We start from the raw sequence: 19,996 nt of genomic DNA on the forward strand, positions 1-19,996 counted from the left end.
AGGGTTACTCTTCCTGTTTGTGTATGTAGGGAGAGCATTTTCTAATGTCTGGGAGGAAGGGGTGGCTTGCCATAGTGGGAAGGGGGCTGTTACGGATGATGCATCCACAGGGGGTCGAGTCTGGGTGTAGATGGGTAACGGTTGGAAAGAGAAGAATATGGGGAGAGTAGAACCATACATGCTACTACTTAGGAAGCTGTCTTTGTGCTGAAACGAATAATTTTGGATCGAAAAACAATATTTGCTTATCCTTTAAAAAAGTCTAAATTTTTGTAAGGTATGAATAAATTTCATTTTTCACTTATTCTAATATTCGTTCTGTGGTTTCCTAGAAGTTTTTTAAGGACCGCGATTCTAGATCAGCTATTGTGGTATAAGAATGACCTTGACCTTCGAATTGATAAAAATTAATCTTAATTTTAATTAAATCGTAATAATTTATCAATAATCTTATGTATTCATCGATATTAAGTAACTATTCCCGGATAATGGCGTACTTATTTTAAAATTTGGAAAAGTTCTATTGATTTAGAGACTTTGATCTAATGCGGGGTTCAACACAAGTCATAGAAAATAATAGTATGTAGCTACTGGCAATTTTTAATAATTTTAGGCGTAACTGTGTAGAAGTGACATATGGTAACTTTCAGGATTATATATGTGATCGATTTCACAAAAAAACATTTCACATAATGTATCTTCTGGGACCAAAGCGGGCTATTTTTGTCAATAAAAATTGCTGAAATATGTGTCGCCGCGTCTGTTCTTTAACGCTATTGAATATTTTTAAATCTCTTCTTGCGTTGGGGGAGTTTGCCATAATTCCGCTTGAATTCCATTGAACAGTACGAGTTGGATGAATAGATGGAATGTACTTCTTGAGCAATAATTTACGTATCCTTTTCATCTCAATACCTTGATCACAACAGTTGAGCGACATCATGTACAACTTACAATTAGTTCATTAAATTGTAAATAATTTTCTAATTTGACAGGATTATCTCTAAACCTTTCTAACGTTTCTCTTTGTTATTTTCAGACATGCTACGAGATGGAGAGGTACCTAAAAGACGAACCCAAGCTTCAATCATACAAGAAGCTCCCCACCGACCTGGACACTCCTTGGAACATGTGCGGCGCTACTAACCAGGCTACCACTATGGCAGTGGCTTCCAGGGTCACTTGGGCCCCACGAAACGGTGCCGCAGCTCAGGCTATTGTTGGAAGCACCAACTCCAACTGCGGAGGTGGGATCAACAACAACAATAACCCAGTGATCAAGATGGAAGCCGCCAGCGCCGACGAAGATGATCGCTTGAGCTTGGAAGATCTTAACCTAAGCGACAGACAGCTGGATTCTGTCAGCTTGAGCTCTGCTTCATCCGGGAGCAGTGGAAACTGGGGCCAGAGGCCCTTGAGGGACATCTTAGGGTTGGGAGTGACCGTAACCACGACCTCTGGGCCCATTTCACTGGATCGCCGGAGGCAAGATGGGGAAGTGGCGAGGGTCCCAGCGCCAGGGGAGCCCGCTTGCGGGGACGAAGAGGACGAGGCGCTCGACGACGACGTGGTCGCGGCCGCCTTGGAAGAGGATGAAGACGATGAGGAGGCCAAAGCCGGGGCCGCGGCGTTGGCTAGGGACCCGCTGCAGTTGAGGTTAGTCACGGCGGCGACCTCGTCGAGACCTGGCGGGAATACGGTGTCGACGTTAACCCCACCGTCTAGCCCAGAATCGGGTCCGAGCAGCCACGGGTCCAGTAGCAGCAACAGCAGTACCAGTAGCCACTGCAGCAGTGGGGGGAGCGTGGTCGCCGGGGCCGTGTCTTCCTCCACGTCGGCCTCCGGGGGTGCGGTCCCCGCGGGGACCGCAAGGGCGGCGGGCGTGGGTCGGGGCCCCGTGTCGAGGCTGACCCCAAGAGGGGGTTCCGTATCCTCCGCCTCCTCGTCGCCGTCTTCCACGTCGTCTCCGTCTGCGGCGAGGGTGGCGGCCGCATCGGTGGTGGCGGCCGCGGCCACGACGTCGGGTGCGCACTTTTCGCAGCCGTCCCCGCAGGGGGGCGCGACGCAGCAGCCGATGACGCCGCCTTCTTCGGCGGGTGCGGCATCTGCGGTGGGGGGAGCGGCAGTAAGCGTGGGTGGAGCAGGGAGGCACTCGTCGAGGCACGACCATTCGCCGGATTCGAAGAGGAGGATACATAAGTGCCAGTTCCCGGGCTGCAAGAAGGTCTACACGAAGAGCTCCCATCTAAAGGCCCACCAGAGAACCCATACAGGTAGGCTAAATCAATAAAATTCCTCTTTTCGTCCTGGTGGTGTTTACTCTGTCGTTGTAGTTCGATATACATTATTTCAAGAGTGAATAGCGTTAAAAGCAAAAAGTGAAATCATATTTCTAACTTATATAATTGAACTGGAAAATCATTTGAGGATCGATAGGTGCATTTTTAAGCTATTTTTCTTTCAGTACATGATTTTACACTGAATAATCAAGTTTCATTGAAGTAATTCCTGTCTTCCGTTATTTTTAAATTAGCTTTTACATTAGTAACTCTTATGTTTTATTCTATAATTGTAGAACTCATTTATGATATAATTTTAAACTTTGGCCATTTTTCTTGACGTTTCGGTTTGATTTGATTTCCATTGTGATTACGTGGATATGAGCCTCTTGGTATGAAAAATTATTGAAATCCCTTGATGATTTTTTATGCCTACGTAGAAAGTGCTGTAAATTATTCCTCTTAAAATTGTTCATAACAATTATTTACAATTATCTAGCATCGTTCATGCGTTAATGAAAACCGTAATTCATTCAAAATTAAGAAATGGTGGGTATTTTGGAACTTAACTGCATAATTTCAATTCTTAATAATTTTTTAATTTTAATTCTTAATAATTCATGTTCCAGGCGCAGGAGATTTTGCACACTATTAGTTTTGCATTCTTGCTCGGAAAATAAATCCCTAATCTCTAACTTGTGTTCTAAATTTAAAGTAAATCTTTTTATTTCACAAGTATTTTGAAAAAAATGCTTTTCTTTTACCACGCAGACTGTTGTGAAATGTACATGAAACCTTAAAATTGCAATCATTAATGAGGAACAGAATTACACATTAATAGGTAATAGTGACCGTTGAACTAGACATTAAATGGTATTTTTTAACTAACAAGTAACTTCGAGTGAGTTTCGAACTTGAAATATCAATATTGTGTATATCTATTGAAAAAAGAACTCCCTTAAAAGATATGTGTCACAGAAATCGTTTCACTCCTATTTTTATATAAAAGTTAAAGTCACTCCTATAAGTGTGCAAGTCGTGTGTAACAAGATCATCTCTCAAAGCCCACGAGGAAAGTGGCCTCGTTACACTGAGCAAGTAAAAATGTGAAGTGGCGTGGGAGGTTTCAATTTTCTTTTGTTTTAACGTCTCCAAGCAATAGGCGGCAATCTTCTTAACCGACGTCCCATCCCCTGAATATTCATCATGAGAGAGCCCTTTCGGTGACTCGAAGAACTCCACTATTTAGCGGAACGCTGTTTCCATTCGGCCTATTTTGCCGTCGCATGTTGCCCAAGCAAGTGGAGCGAGCTCGGACTCCCGGCGCAGCCCACAAAAAAGTCTTTCTTTGCCTCTTCTCCCTTCGGAGGCTGGAGCGCTCTTAGCCACAACGCTCTCCTTATCTTCCTCCCGCTACACGCACCCCCACTACTTCCCCTTAGCGAATTCCTCGGGCCAATAAAACATCCTTTTCTTCTTCTCTCGGGGAGAGTAAAACGCTCTTTTCTCCCCCACCGCCACTTCTCTCCGCCTCCCTTTTCCATCCCTTCCCTTCGTCTCACGCAAACGTCCCAACTTCCCCTACTCACTTCACTCGCCCCCCACCGTCCCCTGGCCTCCTACTCGCAGTCTTTCTTCATCTCTTTTATCTTTCCCTCCCTCATCGCTCCATTCCTCCCTACCATTCTTTATCTCTCTCGCGACCGTAGTCGTCGTCCGCTCCCCCCGCGTTCTCCCCTCCCACTCTTCCCAGTTCCCATCCCGTGAGCTATTTGCAGAAGTGTTGCTGTGTTTTTAGTGCTGTGGAGGGAATTTTCCATTCATAACCTCCCTCAAGTCTCCTACACCCACGCCACTAACAACCCCTCCATGCCTACCCTCTACCTCCCAACCCCTCCGTCGTCTCACATGGTGGGCTATTAGTTTTAAGGCTCCAGCCATGGAAACTCTTGTTCGATTGGTGTTCACAGAACCTCACATGATATAATTTCACCCAAAAAGAAACGTTTTAAAATCTTTAATTGGGTTTTCGTAGATTGCCAAGTATTATATTACAGCACGTTCCATTTATTCCGGGTCCATAGTATCATTATATCTCCTCGTGCGAACGTTATCTGTGCTTTTATTTCCAGTTTAAATTATAATTTTTATTAGTTTTTAGTGATTATCCAGTCTGAGAGTTAATTTATGCAATTTTGTTTGCCTTTTAATGACGTATTTGAAATTAAATTGGGGAATGTGTGTAAAAACATATTCACTTCTTTAAAATTATTTATGTCTCGTTCCATCGATTTATGTATCACATATCAGTGTTTACAGTAATCACCGGTAACCCTTATCCAAAAAATTTCTTGTGAAAATTTTCTTCCAAAAGTAATTATAATTCAATTGGTTTATTATTTTTATAATTTCATAATTATTTCGGTGGCACATTTTTTTCGTTACCTACCTCACATTTTGATTTATGGTTTCCGATTATGGTTTTCTTTCCTTCACTTATTCTTCGTTTCATTATCCACTTCTTAATGATTTTATGTTAATACATTCAAATTCAAAATCATGTCCTCAAGAGTGTATTTATACCGTTGAGAAAATAGTATGGAAAAAAGTGAAGCTGCGGCATGGTTAATTAATAATTAATTAATAAAAGTTCTTATTTTTTTCTAAGCTCCCCTCCTCTCTACCTATTCACCTATTGCCGCAATTCCCTCTTCCACCTCGGAACTTTGATATATGGAAACTTTCTCTGTTCATCCGTCACATTCCATCTCCGACTTCATCTTTCAGTCCCCCTCCTTTTATATAGAGTTTCAAGAGTGTATCACTGGTATGAAATAAGTTTCTATCATCAGGCTGATCCTCATAAGGATTGGGGTTTTAGTATTTTTTGCTGTTCTCTCACTAATTTTTAAACTTTAATTCATATAAATGCATGATAACAAATGTGTGAGGCACGTCTATCCGGTTGGGAGATGACGTAGCCCAAATACATCATTAAATTCTACCGAAGACCTCTTATAGGATGAGCGCTTTTCATTTACCCAAAGGTGGAATGGTCTAAAATGTTTGGAAAAAGCAGAATTCCTCGAAATACTAAGGGTCAAGGGTCTGCTAGTAAGCCATAAGTGCCAAAACTGTAATGCTATAGTCCATCATATGTCCTACGAATTTTTAAAGGACCTATTTCAATGAGTGTAGTCGTTAAAAATTCCTACGTCTTCCTTTGGGCACGTTTCTCTCATTCCGTTCCTCATATCTTTTATCTTACTCTTCTCACTTATAAAACTCTTGTTTACCTTCACTATTTCACCTTAATTCTCACATTCACTTAATGAATTGCATCTTCTTGTCACTGACTTCAAAACCCAAATGTATACTCCCAGCAAACGTGCAGAGGAGTTTTTTTACACGGTGGGATAGGAGGGATGAGAAAGGTGACGTGGGTGAGGAGGAAGCCCTCGCTTTCTCTCCTTGCCGTTTTCAGCTCCTCGCCATTTCATTGCTGCCGCGACCGCCATCACCGTGGAACCGCGAGGCCATTCGCCTGCTTCCCACAACCCCCTTGCTCCCATCTCATCCCCGAGTGTCTGTTTTGTCGGCAATCCTCTCCCTGGCGCCGCTGCCAATGTCCTGCTTAATGATTCCCTCCCCTTCGCCTCACACCTTTCCCGCATTCTCACTCTTATCTTCCTTCCCTTCATTCCTCCTGCCTCCTCCTGATTCCTTTCTCACTCCTGTCTCGGTGGACGGGAATGAGGTGACTTGAGTGGTAACCGTGCCGGCCCGTTTCGCTCTTGTAACCCCCGCGGCGGCGGCGGAAATCGTGCTCTTGAGAGGTCACCCTCTCCGACTAAGGATGCTTTCGCCCACTGCGACCGTGTGATTCGGGGGAGTGGAGAGAGGAGTTAAAGGGAGGCCGAAATGAAAGAGTTTCTCAGGAGAAGTGTGGGCACTCTAATTTATGCCTCCTTGACAGATGAAATACCCTAATGCTAACGATTATTGCAACGTAACACCATTCGGTAATTTTTTAGGTTTTTCATTCCTGCTCCGATCGGTTTTGACAGCAATGTCATCTTCAAGGTACGAAATGTACATTATGTACCTAATAAAAGTCACGCTATCAGAAAAAAAGGAGTTGTAAAAATTACAAAGGAATTCTTTCTTTCCTAATGTTGAATGGTTCCACAAAATTATGCCTGATTTTAGTATTCATAATATTGCTAAAGATTTCGACATCTTGAAGTCATCATGATTTGAATTCTCAAGCCACTATTACGGTTCTAAGTGCATACTTGATATTTGTTACGAGTGTGCTGCCATTTCTGTGTGTATTACAAATCACAGGTACCACTTTTGTAAAGAGAAGTTTATGGCACTTAATGCCTGCCTCTTGTTCCAAAGAATAGTTTAAGCCATTACTTAGATACATTTTTTATCTCTTGAAATTTGATGCATGGCAGTTTAAAATGTGTAGAAATTAATAATAAAATTAATCTTGTGTCAAAAATATCTTGCTTTTTTCTCTTTTTCATTTTCCTTTCAACGGAATTTCCCATCGACGCTTTTGTGGAAAAAATGCGTCTGGCAAAGTCTTACTCTGGAAAGCCAAAATGAGTTTTTGATTCAATGTAATTGATGACGTGCGCAGTAGGCATGCTTGATGAATAACTTTAATGTAGATATCGGACAGATAATTAATAAAGATTATTTATTTGTAAAATGTTGTTAAAATTAGAAATTAGTGATCGTGGTTCTCGATCTCGCTTGCTCAAAAAACACTTGATCTTCTGTTTCCCAATTAAGCCGAGGTAATGTTGAAATGCCACATCTCTTCTCTCCCACCAACATAGCAATGGTTCCTTTGACAATTATGTGCTCTGATTGATTTTTTTAATATGGGCATAAAAAGATTAAATTTTTAATACTTAATCGATAAGGGGTATATCGTATCGATAGTGATGGTGAAGAAAGTATTGAATTTGTTTACAGTGCATTCAGAAATAAGTAAGTTAACGTCTTTTCTCGCGATTTATCTTCGAGTATTTAAATTTATCTCTTATCATCGGATTTCATTGAAGTTAATGCCCTTAGGTGCTGGAGATCTTCTAAACGATGTGCTGCCATTTCCCGTGCCTCCCTTCACGTTCTTATTCCTCTCTCACTCTATGTCCTCCTCCATCGGCTTACAAATGCGTTGAGGAGAAATGAATAAAAATTACAGACCGATTAAAGGACTGGGAAAATAGTCTTGATTCTCCTGAGACAACAGAGTGTGTAAGTGGCTTAGATCCGAAGGTAATTAGGCAGAAGTTTTAAGTGCAAATACATGTAAGGTATTGATATGTGTTTTCTGGACTATACTTTAACATTATAACTAAATTAAATGTAACATATTATCCTGAATGGGGAACACTTAATTTTACTAGCAATTAGTATATATATATATATATATATATATATATATATATATATATATATATATATATAGTATGTATAAATACTATATATATAAATATTATGTATATATATATATTAGTATTATATATTAATTAACGCGGTTCAAGGAGTTGCGTTCAATGCGGTTGGCTTTGTTTGGTATTTGTCTATCTGTGATGATTGAGATCTTAGAAGTCCCATATATTTTCAATTGTCTTTTTTTATCCCATAAATTGAACATTACATACAAGATACAATTTGTATGTCAGTTGATGACACCTATAATATACTTTTGAAAATGCTTGCATAACCTCGCACTCCTTTCGTGACTACGAAACGATTAGGTAATACTTAATATTTGAAGTTAAAACTTATGGATAGTCCGATATTGTGACTATAATAATAATATTAATGTTACTCTAGTTTATTAATTGATATAAGTATAGCATTGAAAACGTTAAGGGGAACTATGTTCTAACTAGAAAACATTATCTAAGGTTTTTGGAACATATCAAACTGCTGTTCTATCTACTGGCGAATGCATTTACTTTTATAGCATCCATAATTTCGTTTACGTAACACGGTCATTCACTTTCAACGTGCATTTTTTCCCAGTCTCGTAGCGCGACCCCTACGTCATGAGGGTCACGAGCTTTATGTGAGGAATCGAGGTCGCTGTAATGACTCATGCGGGGATGGCTCGTCCGGTCATGATATTTGGCAATTAAAGAAGCGTAGAGCTGTATTTCGTAAGCCTTTTCCCTCTCATTGACATGGAAGAGCTATGAAATTAAGAAAGAAGTCGGACGACGAATTCCTTACGTATATTAAAATAATGTTAATGTTATGTTTGTTACATATTCCAATGAAGAAAAAAATTTCCCACATGTTATACACTTCCCACCATATTATTTATATCCACCAATAGTACATGTGGTATCAGGCTACTGTGTTTTGAAAACACACACTAAGAAAAAATGTACTTTGACTCATAATTAGAGGTTTTTCAAGCTAAAGTTATATATCACTCAATAAATTATAGCATTTAAAATATAAATATGCCATATTCAATTTTAACCTGAAAATGTATTAAAAATATCTTATATATTTTGTCACACTTTTCAATGAACTCATATTTTCAATTCCATTTGACTCAGTCAATATGCAATATCCGCAATATTCGTATGAGATACAATCAATATTAAGGGAGCCTTCTCTTCTCGAGTTTTTTTTATTTTCAGCGTTTTGGGTAAACGGAGTAGAAGCAAAACATATGATGCTCATGTTGTATAGCTATAAAAATAGTAGCTAGTGCTAAAATTAAAAATATATCTTCTTACTAAATGTATCTCAACTGCATCAACTTTGGAAGCAAAGAGAAATCACCAAAACATATTAACATTTGTCCCACTTTTGGTAATATTGCTCAGCATATTAAAATTTAAGATCAAGAGCAATATATTTCGAGGTATAGTATTTCCAAACGCTCTGTCACGCTAGGGCGATAAGGAATTAAAAATTATGTCAATGATTCCAACCAACTTAAAATGCTCCACTGTTAGTAACTTCCGTATTTTAGGTCCAAATCGAAACCGAACATATCTTTGGTTTTTGCTGAATTCGTAAACCTTTATATTAGATGAGTTTTTCATTTCATTTGAGTGCCCTAGCTCGTTGCATTCAAACAACGCTTTCTCTATGAAATTCTACCTTTTTCTCCTTCGCTTGGTCTTTCTAACCTAACCTCACCCAAACCCATTATTTTTCAATATTTATTAATAGAGCGGAACTTAAAAATAAACTTTTGTGTATTTCATCACTAGAATTCTGCATAAGGCCCTCACCTCTGCTGGTGAAATTATTTCCGGTGAAGTGTGTCGCATAGACGTATTTTTTTTCCTTTTCAACCGCAGCAGCCAAAGGGTGCTCCACTGCAACAAAGTCAATTCCAGTGATTTTTTATCGGTTAATTTTATCGAGAAAAGTTGTGTCAGAGCCACTTGGTGGGTGGTTAAAAGTTAAATGGAAATTTTAACCTTCTGCGAGTTCTGTAAAATCGTAGGAAGACATGAATGTAGACACTCGTTCAAAGTGGCGTCGTAGGATCCATTCCCTCCTTAATGTTTTCTTTGAAAAATGAAGCTGGAATTTGGGTAGATTTTTCGAGAGATATGTGATTTTTCAGCTGAGGAACTAGGATAAGAGGGGTAATGAGAAAGATGAGGGATAGGGGAAATAAGAGGCAGGGAAGGAGGTGGTTCTGGGAGAAGGTTGGGAATGGAAAGGAAGAGGATAATGCAAGCCACACTTTATAAAAAGAACCAACTCCCTTTGACGAAAGCGAAAAGTTTTATCTCTCCCAGTGTCCAACCCTCCTACCCCTTTCCTACCCCCTTCCCCACGTCTCCACTCCCCTTGTTCCTCGCCCTAAATCTTCCGCAATCCCACGGTCTAAATCTCCTTGTTATCCCCTTTTCCGCTTTGAATTCCTATCCTTATCATCTTCCCCTCCCTGCATTCCCGCTTCTGTAAGACGACTCGTTGACCCGCCCTCCTTTCCGAAGGCCTCCCCCACTTGCACTATACCTTCCGGCGTTGCCAACTGGAGCGCGATCGAAGAACTAACTTTCACTGTCACCGCCCTTGAGACGAGGTCCAAAAGTAAAAACTCCCCAGAGAATGACTTAATGCCAATTTAATTTAGTTAGAGAAAACATACTAGTATTAAATGTATTTCATGACGCTTGAGGAGTGTTGAAATAATGTTAACTGATTGAAACGAATGACATTGGCATTCAAATCTTCATTCGTGAATTGTAAGTCATTTATTATCATTTAATTATATTTTGATTGAAACTCTATTTTACTTACGCTGATTTATTGGTGTTAATCGTATGAAATGTTAAAGGCTCCAGGAACTTCAAAAGATTAGCATAAAGATTGGTTATTTTCATTCCTAACATCACTATTTTTATCTAGTCTTAATTGAAGAAGTATTGCGCACTTCGTAATGAAATCTCACTTGAAAAAAAATATACCAGGTATTCAAATTATCGGCGAAGAGCAAAAAAACAGGTCAAAAACCAGGAATTAATAGTAGCATTTGTCAGTGCTGGTTTTCTTTCGCATCATTCCTCATGTTCTCTGCCAACCCATAACTCCTGTACTTTAATCATTTCTCATATTTTTCTTGTTGGCTCCATTTTTCTTGTTATCCTTTACATAACTTCCTATTTCCCGCCGCCCTAAATGGCTTTATTTCTCTCTCTGCCTTGCATTCTTAGCCTCTTCCTGTTCCTTTTTCCAGTTTCCACCTGCCGGTATTCCTACCCCTTTTCGTCGAATTTTCCACTCTCAACCCTCCCCGTTTTCCCTAAAAAAAACACATTTCCTACTCTCCCATCTGTGATATGTTACTAGTTTCTTCACGAGGCAGTTTCTGTGGTGACAAGCTAGTGATGGATTATGTTCGTCATATGTTTTGTTTGCTGTGCTCTCCAAGAAGTGGAAAATTCCAAATTCTTTTCAAAGTGGAAAATTCAGAGCTCAAGAGGTGTATTGGCCCTGTAAGAAGTACCAATCCTCCTCTCGCAGTTCTTTTGTCATCTGCTATGTTCTCGTCTTCATCTCCCTATGGTGGGCCATTTCTACCACTTTCCTCTCGATCTTCTTAGTCGCACAAGCCCAAAGTTTTGTTCACCCCGTAGGTCCTCAGCCATTTTGGTCTTAACACCTTAGGTACTCACGCGAAATGGTGTAACTCTCTCTTATAATCTCGAGTTAATTTGCTCTACCCTCTAAAATAATGGTCGGCATGATTTTAACGAGAATATCTTGAATTTGAAGAAAGAAAGTGGAGAGTGGTTCTTTTTTATGAGTATCAAATAAATGAAGCATATTCAAGAATACGCTACACGCCAAGATTATTTATGTTAAATAGTAGAGTTTATTCAGTTTTGACATTTATTTGATATTAATTTCCTCTTGATTTAATAATTTCCAAGGTGATGATTTGCGTCCAAGATAAAGATGACTATCATGCATAACATTAAGAAAGTTTTTAAGACTGCATAAACTTATTCCTAAACAGAGATAGAAAAAATATTTGGAGGTATTGATAATTTTAATTTTAAAATTGAAACGACCAGTTTCGTCGAACAGGTAACATTATCAAGTGTTAACCTGATGTCCGACGAAACCGATCGTTTTAATAAATTTCATTTGAACGTACAAAGTTTTATCGCCAGTTACATCATGAAGTTCCATAAAGTTGAACCGAATAGAATAAAAATTAAGTTTCTGTTAATTTATAATCCTCAAGATGAAATTGATTGTGAATCTTTAATTTTTCCCTCTGAAAAGTCACGCCTTTGCAGTTGAGATTAGAAGGCACATCTTGCAGCTCGTTGGTTTTATCCCATCCCAAATTAATGTGTTTCAAATTTTTTCAATCATGTGTTAGCAGAGAAACATATCTACGTGTGGACATAAAAACAACTAGTATGGGCTTCTTGAAAACGTGCTTGCTATCATCGCTGATCAAAACCTACTCGCATCCTCCACCTTGCCAGGGATTTAGAGGTTCACCATGAAATGGAAGACTATAGTCATTCAAAGAATGGATTTTTCTTTATACTACTTCGAAACCTCCCTTTCCCCTCCGCCTCTCCCTGCTTTGTCTCCGAAAAATAAACGACCGCCCCTGAATTCAATCTCCGTGTCATCTTCTCATAATCGCTGCTCTATGGAGCTCTGCGAGTTCTTGTCAAAATCCTTAATCTTGTTTCGAAACTCGTCCGTTCGTTATCTAACATCAGTTCTCCTTCCTTTCACCCACCTCCTTCTCCTCTCCCCCATCCGACCTAATTATCCCGCCCGTCTAATTATCGCCCCTCTTCTTCCACCCATAATCCCCCTTCCTCTCTGCTATTTCCCTCTCCTCCACATTCGTTTCCTCTCTTTCCTTCTCCCTATCCCATTTCCTCGTACCATCCCAACCGACCTTACCCTTCCTTATTCCTCCCTACATCTCTCCCCACTAACTCGCAGTCAAAGTCGACGCCATTTCACTCTCTAACTCTCCCATCTAATGTCTCCCGATATTTACGTCTCTTTTTTAGCAAACTCCATTGATAAATTGTGCTTTTGCCCCTTAAATGAATTTTTATAACTAACTGGGAGAATATGATGTGACAATTTCTTCTCGTGCGTGATTTCATATTTTTATAGCCGGTGAAAATGCTCTGAAATCCGGTGGCCTATCACGGTTTTCCATTTAGATATGTTGCCTGGTAAAGTATGCCATTTAATACCAACCAAAGTGAGTTTGACCCTCAGGCGTTTTATAAAAGTTTAACTGAATTGATTTATTGGTAATGTGCACGGAAGTATTTCCTCGGCCACTGTATCATTCGTGAAGTAATTGAATAGGGCTGTAGAGGTACAAATAGTTCGCAAGTCCTCGCAAATAAATGACCGCGTAATGACAGCGTATGTGTCGCAAGAGTGACAATTAGCCTTCCAGTCGTAGAAAGAACATAAATTAGAATAACGCAGTCATGAAATTACAGAAGGAATATAGCAGAAAATAGGGTTGCTCAATAGTAGAATTTTGGAGAAAGATTTTGTTCTTGAAAATAGTTTTTGGGAAGGGAATGTAACTAATGAGAGATATGCAATCAAAAGACGTAAAGAATATAATCCTTTCTTCCTTTTTAATGAGTATAAAACAATATACGAGGGTCATCCGGAAAGTAGTACCCGTTCGTGCCGCATGAAGTGCTGACGACGCGAGTAGCCGCTGGACGAGGTCAGATAGCTTCAGTGGCTTGTCTGCCTTCTCTGAGCCAAGTTGCGTGACGCTAGCATTGCCTGTGTTGTTTCTGTGATTGTTTACAATGTTTAAAAAAATTGAGAACGCCGCCAGTTGTGAAGTGAGGGCAGTGATTAAATTCCTCAATGCAAGAAACGTTCGCCCATGTGATATTCATCGCCAATTAAAGGAGGTGTATGGAGACAATGTAATGGACGAGTCGTCTGTTCGGCGGTGGTGTCGCAACTTCAACATGGGGAGGGGGAACACACACGACGATGAGCGTTCGGGGAGACCGTCTGTCATTACAGACCAACTGGTGAGCTCAGTTGACGAATTCGTGAGGAACGATCGGCGCGTCACAATTGATGACATCTGTGAGCATTTTCCCAATGTTTCTCGAACAATTGTTCATGAAATTGTTAAACACCATCTGCATTATGCAAAAATTTGTGCAAGATGGGTCCCTCGCGTATCTCAATGAGCTGGCGGGGAAGGACTATGCAGCAGGAATACAGAAACTTGTCACACTTTATGACAAATGCCTTAATTTGCTTGGAGATTATGTTGAGAAGTAGTTTAAAGTATCCTCTTTCAAATAAAATTTTTTATGTTTGTTAATATTTACTTTTGTGTCTTTATTTCACGAACGGGTACTACTTTCCGGATGACCCTCGTAGTATGTCTGTGACGCATGAGACGTGAGTAAATGCTTTCCTAGGCAAGGTTATAGAAAAGAAAACACTTTGGATGCATGTAGGAGGAGGAAAGGAAGTTACGATGTAAAACTTTGAAACATAAAAACTCGGTGAAGGTAAACTTAGAGGTAATAAAACGTTTAATGCTGTAATAGAAGATTTAATTTTAAATAGGAAGGGACGATGAGGCAAAAAATATAAACTTTTTCGACTGCGTGAAGGGTGAAAGGAGTTATGACGATCTGAATATGAAAATAATGTTGCGCCAAAAGTTTTAGGATAAATATTAATGACACAGCCGTTTCGCCAGTGTTCTTGTCAATTTCTTCAGGTAGTGTAGACCGATCCTACATAGACAGGAATTAAAGAATGAATTCAATCTCAATTGAAGAAGCAGGAAAGCCGAAAAACCTTCGTGTTGAAAAGTATCCTACTTGGATGAAATCACGAAAAATGCAACAATTGACACCACTCCGCGGAACCTTTTTTAGTATGTTAATACATTTAAGAGTTTAGGCTAGGCTAGATGTTCCACGAGTTACCCATAAGTTGTTAGTGACAGTCTTAAATTTACCAACAAAATTCTGCGACGATGACTTTGACAATGTTTATGGTGTTCTTTATATGTAGTTGAAAAAAATAAAAATGGTGTGTTCATTGTACGAGCTGCATTCAGTTTCTAAAATGTTCTATATTCTGTCAGTTCACTTTAACCAGATAGTTTTAATTCTATGTCATCTCACTGTATTTCCCTATAGACGCGCACATTTTGTGCAGCGTTGACGACAAGATTCCATGCTATGGCAATTGGCTTCACGACTCTTCTGTAAGTGTCTCTTTCGATAACTGGAAAATATTTTATACAAGATTGACCCAATTACTGGAAGTAACTGATTTGGCCTTCTTTAAACAAACTCAAGAGTGTATATTTAACAGGTCCATAAAACATCCGCTTCAGCTCATATTTCACTCAATTTAAGATTAATTTCAATAGGTGTAAAACGTGGAGGAAATGAAATGACAGGCTGATGATGTAACACTAGACGACGCCATATTACGTATTGAATACGCTTCCCACTGTTGAGACAGCTATAAGAAAGGTGTGACTACTTTTTAGCCATGCATTCATAGAGAATGCCAGTGTATTTTAAGTTCAACCGCAGGAAAAACGATAAGAACACATATAAAAAACCTTGCACTTATAATCTGCTCGATTCCGCCTTCCCCACCTCTCCTGTGTTTTGACTTCATAAGTCTTCCTACTCCTTTTCCTTATATCTATTTCCATGTGAATGAATATTTGTTCGCCATATGACGGGATTTCGTGTTTGAATGTATATGTATATATATATATATATATATATATATATATATATATATATATATACTATATATATATATATATATATATATATATATATATATATATATATATACACACATACATACATCACCGTCGGTAGATAACCTAACGCTATAGTTTACGCTGGAAGTTGTGTAGTAGATGTAGATTTAGAAGAATAGGAGGCTTTTAAAGCCTCTCCTTGAAACACCATGGTATAACTGCATCTTCCAAGTTCGTCTCTTCTGAAAATTTCATTAAAAATAAAGACCCTAAAATTTCTGAAAAAATAAGATTGAATCCAAGTTTAACGAACCGGGAAAATTATACTAGGCTTAACTAATAGTCATTGATCAAGAGCCTAAAAAAACACCCAAAAATCAACACAAAGAAATGACCAGGTTAAATGATAAGTTTTGAAGACCTCGTGTATCGGAATGATGTGCTTGCAGTTGCAGTATCTTTCTTCAACCGAAATTTTCCAAGTGGTTTTATACGAAAATCCTTTAAAGTTACGAGGCCGAGTCAGGTAAAAACGAATCGGGTCTTTCCGAAGTCACATCCGATAGGGTACTGTGTTTTAGGAGGTGACTGATTCGTGGAGTTGATTCAAAGAAATGAAATAAAGGAGCGAAACGGCAAAAATTGTCATGAGTGAATCCAAATGAGAATCGGCATGTATGTCATAACATGCTTCTTGCCCCGCAATGACGCCCGCCCCACAATTTTTTGGTGGGAAAGGGCCATGCGGGAGGGGTTGATGTGGATAGGGAGGAAGGCCAAAGGACGACATAGAAACAAAAGAGGGGTTTTGCGTGGGTGGGTTGGGGAAGCGTGGAGGAGGAAGGTTTAAGGGAGTGCGGTTGGAGTGGGGGGGGCGGAGGAGGCTGGTAAGAGAAAGACTGAGGGACCCGGAATGTGGGGCGAATAACGCTGCTGCTCTTCTAAAAGCAATTGCGCGGAGTAATCCGGAAGTTCTTCTTCGATGGCAACGATAAGGGCGAGCGGAATAGGGCGAGGGAATTGGAAGGGAGAAGGGAGGTGGGGGGAGTAATTCAATCGCCATTCTTTGATGCGATTTTGTTTAGTCAACCGAATTGGAGGGTGGGGATGGAGGTCACATCATTGGTTCCTCTCTTCTCTGCAGTGAATCTCTTCCCATCTTTACCCCTCCCTCCTCTTCTTGCCGAGGGGCCTCTTCTCCGCACCCTCATTCCTGCTCTCTCACGTGAGCGGCTAGAGTGAGGAAGAAATTCACATTAAAAAAAAGAGTTCGTTATCGATCGCTTATGTAGAGCTCAATGATACTGCAGAGAGAGCTGGTGCTTTTATTAATTCCGTTTCAAGGGATGACATGATTAAAAATTCCAAAACCAAGGTCTGGTGTGCAAAAGGAGTTATGTGCTTCCGACTGGAAGGATGGGTGATTAAGGATCGGATATCGAGCTCAAGAAAGTATTAATATTTCATTTTGTTTATATTTTTAATAAAGCAGGGTACTTAAACGAGAATATACTTTAATTAAATGAGCGGTTGGGTTGAATCTTTGTATCAATTCGTATTAGTTAAAGTGCGATTCGGAAAGTTAATGGCTAATATATTTTTAAGCATTTACCACCAAACAAAATCACGTTTCTATCATCATTACACTCAATGAAGGAAGTTGTTTTAGGTATCATTTGAAATAGTATGGGTAGAAGAACTTGGATTTATAAGCAAAATTTGGAGAATTTTTTGTTACTCAAATATATTCAATCCATTAACTGTCCCAAATCTTACCTTTTATTTTACAGAATTAACCTTTTACTCTCAAGAGAAGTCTAATATATCTAATGCTAAAAAAAAGAATGTAAGCCTATTATATTAACATGCATTACATTACATTAGTTATCCTTGCTCATAGTTTTCTCATACTCAGCTCAAATTAAAGCTAACCATGATCTTTATTTTTAAAGAAATAATAGAAATCGATGAATGTATTCGGTACTCAGAAAAAAGATCAACTAGCATTTAATGATACTCACTCTGCGTTGGGTATCACCAAATTAAATGAGTCGATTGCCATTACTTTACTGTTTATTTAATTCAAAATATTTTTTCCCGTCTCGGCAATAATTCTTTTTTACTTCCATCTTGAGTGTCACAGTCTGGAAAAGTTTAGTTCGCACTAAAGAATTCTTCTGAGAATGAAAACGCCCGCGTTCTCATATTTGATTTAGAGCTTTTATTCGGGAACTTCAGCAGTTAACAGAATTTTAAACTTTATTTTGCAAGGTGTTAACAGCAACAGTCTGGCCGGCAGAATAGGTTAGAGAATGAAATCAGTTCTTTTATACGATGACATCGATGTTTGGAGACGATCGATGACATCGATATTTTAAAGACATGAAGGAAATATACTCTATCAAGATAAGTATAGAGAGATCTTGGGACGAGGTAAGAAGAAATCATTTTAATAGGTTAACAACTAAGTGGATTAAAATTTCTGTTTCTTCTTTTACCGATATAAATTATTAACTAATTCATTTTCTATTTGTAATAAGCGCTATTGTTCCTATATGCCCTCAGATATGATCCATACTTTCGTTTGACGTCTCCATCAAAGAATTTTCATGTGTAGCCTTATCTTTGCTGTATCTTATGTCCCGTAGTAAATGTTTGAGCAATATTCTTTTCAAGAAGAAAAATATTTTGTGATACATATGTTGTATGTATTGTATATATCGCAAGTATTCATCGTATTTTTGTAACGAACATTTTATTTAAATGATATTTCAGTTTCATTTTTATTTTAGGGCATAAGTGTACGTCGTTTTATTTCATTGTACGAGTATATCGTAGGTATACTATAGGTTTTATGCATTGCTATCTTGAAAATAATATCATATCTTATTCATGACGATAAAATTAATGTTATAAATTCACGTTTTTTTATGAATAATCACAAGGGGCCATTTCCGAAAGGAAGTCGGTCTTACATGAATGAATGCAATTATTCCTTCGGATATTTACTGCCTAGCGCCAGTTGAGCAATGTTTAAATGTTATACTACCAAAGAGCTGTGATTTTTAGGAGGTGTCACTATTTATGTTTGATAATAGTCCTCCACGAAAGAATTTTATTTTAATCGGCTCCCGTTGTTTGAATTTATAAACTCTATCCATAATAAGTTTTATTCATTCCAAGTATTTTGCCAAGCCCTTATCGTATTTATCGTATTTCCTACTTCAATTTGGTTGATATAAGAAGGAAATATAAATTAGAAACCGATTAATAGAAGCCCAGGAAATTCATAAAGTAGAAATATTTCGTCATACTAATGACCATTGTGCCCTTATTTTACGAAATGTTCACTCATTGATTTTTTGTATTCTGAAATTATGTGAGCAGGGTAAATGTTGTCACATCTATGTTTTCATATATCCATATAGCATGCATATATATAGCCTACGTATATAATCCTTTGACGGTAATTTTTAAGCATATTTTTAATTTTATTTGATATAATACCATGCTTTGATCCGTAATAACGAATGGCCTTTGTAGATACTTAGCGAAGCCTGCCAAATAAATATTAAAAATAAAATATTAAGAGTAGGGTGACTTAAAACTAATAATATGGAACGCACGGCGTCAGTAAACAACATGTTACATGTGCGGTTCCCTCGGAGAACACCTCTTAAAGCGACGCCTCTTCACGTGGATCTCGAATACCTCTCCCTTCCGTCGCCATCTGTAACCCTGCCCCAGAGGGAAACCACGTCTGTTTGACTGTGAGTGGCAATTTGCTGCAGAGTGCATAGGAATACTTTTACTTACGAACAATTCACCCTCGTGTCTCCCGAACCGCACCAATGCATTCACCTTTAAACGAGTAAGAGAAGCCATCCTCCATCCCATTCGCGCAGTCCAACCCTAAATCCCTCGAATCACTAAACCCTTCACGTTTTACCCGAATCTCTTCCTCCCACCCTCCACCCACTTCGCACCTCATCCCCTGACTCCCATCTCTTTTACACCCCATCCCCTTCCTTGGGAGGCACGGGAATCCCCTTAACCATTCCCAGACACGTTGCTTTCCTTTAAAACCCTGCGTAAGAAATTAGCGCTGAAATTAAAATTAATGTCGTGGGTAACGTGCCTTATCCCCTCACGCCTTCGCCCCTATCTCCTATCTACAATCCCCCCCTCTACTCCTTCTCTTCCACCCTTGTGTTCTCACCCACCAACTTCTCTCGCTGGCCGCCTCACATTTCCTCCCTCCCCTCATTCTTTTTCAGACACTGGGGGTTAGAGATTTGGGTTTTGTGGCGGTGAGTGGGCTGTGTGGCCACGTGGGATCATCCAGCGTGTTACGATACTTGGGTTGCTGCAGTTTCCTCTCCATTCCTCACTACCCCTCTTCTCTTGCGTTTTATCTTCCTTC

At 39.2% G+C, this 19,996-nt stretch overlaps 1 protein-coding gene across 1 annotated transcript in view; it reads left to right on the top strand.

Annotated features, from left to right (window-relative positions):
- Nucleotides 1–1,045: 1,045 nt before the first annotated feature.
- LOC139692196 (Krueppel-like factor luna) overlaps nucleotides 1,046–19,996 on the top strand; it is a 386,223-nt gene continuing 367,272 nt past the window's right edge. The window contains exon 1 of the mRNA XM_071590258.1: nucleotides 1,046–2,273. Within this exon, the coding sequence (XP_071446359.1) occupies nucleotides 1,052–2,273 (1,222 nt within the window). The 5' untranslated portion in view covers nucleotides 1,046–1,051. The remainder of the gene's footprint in view (nucleotides 2,274–19,996) is intronic.

This window comes from Hetaerina americana, unplaced genomic scaffold (genome assembly GCF_022747635.1).
Source record: "Hetaerina americana unplaced genomic scaffold, ioHetAmer1.1.p SCAF_4, whole genome shotgun sequence".
Taxonomy (NCBI): domain Eukaryota; kingdom Metazoa; phylum Arthropoda; class Insecta; order Odonata; family Calopterygidae; genus Hetaerina; species Hetaerina americana.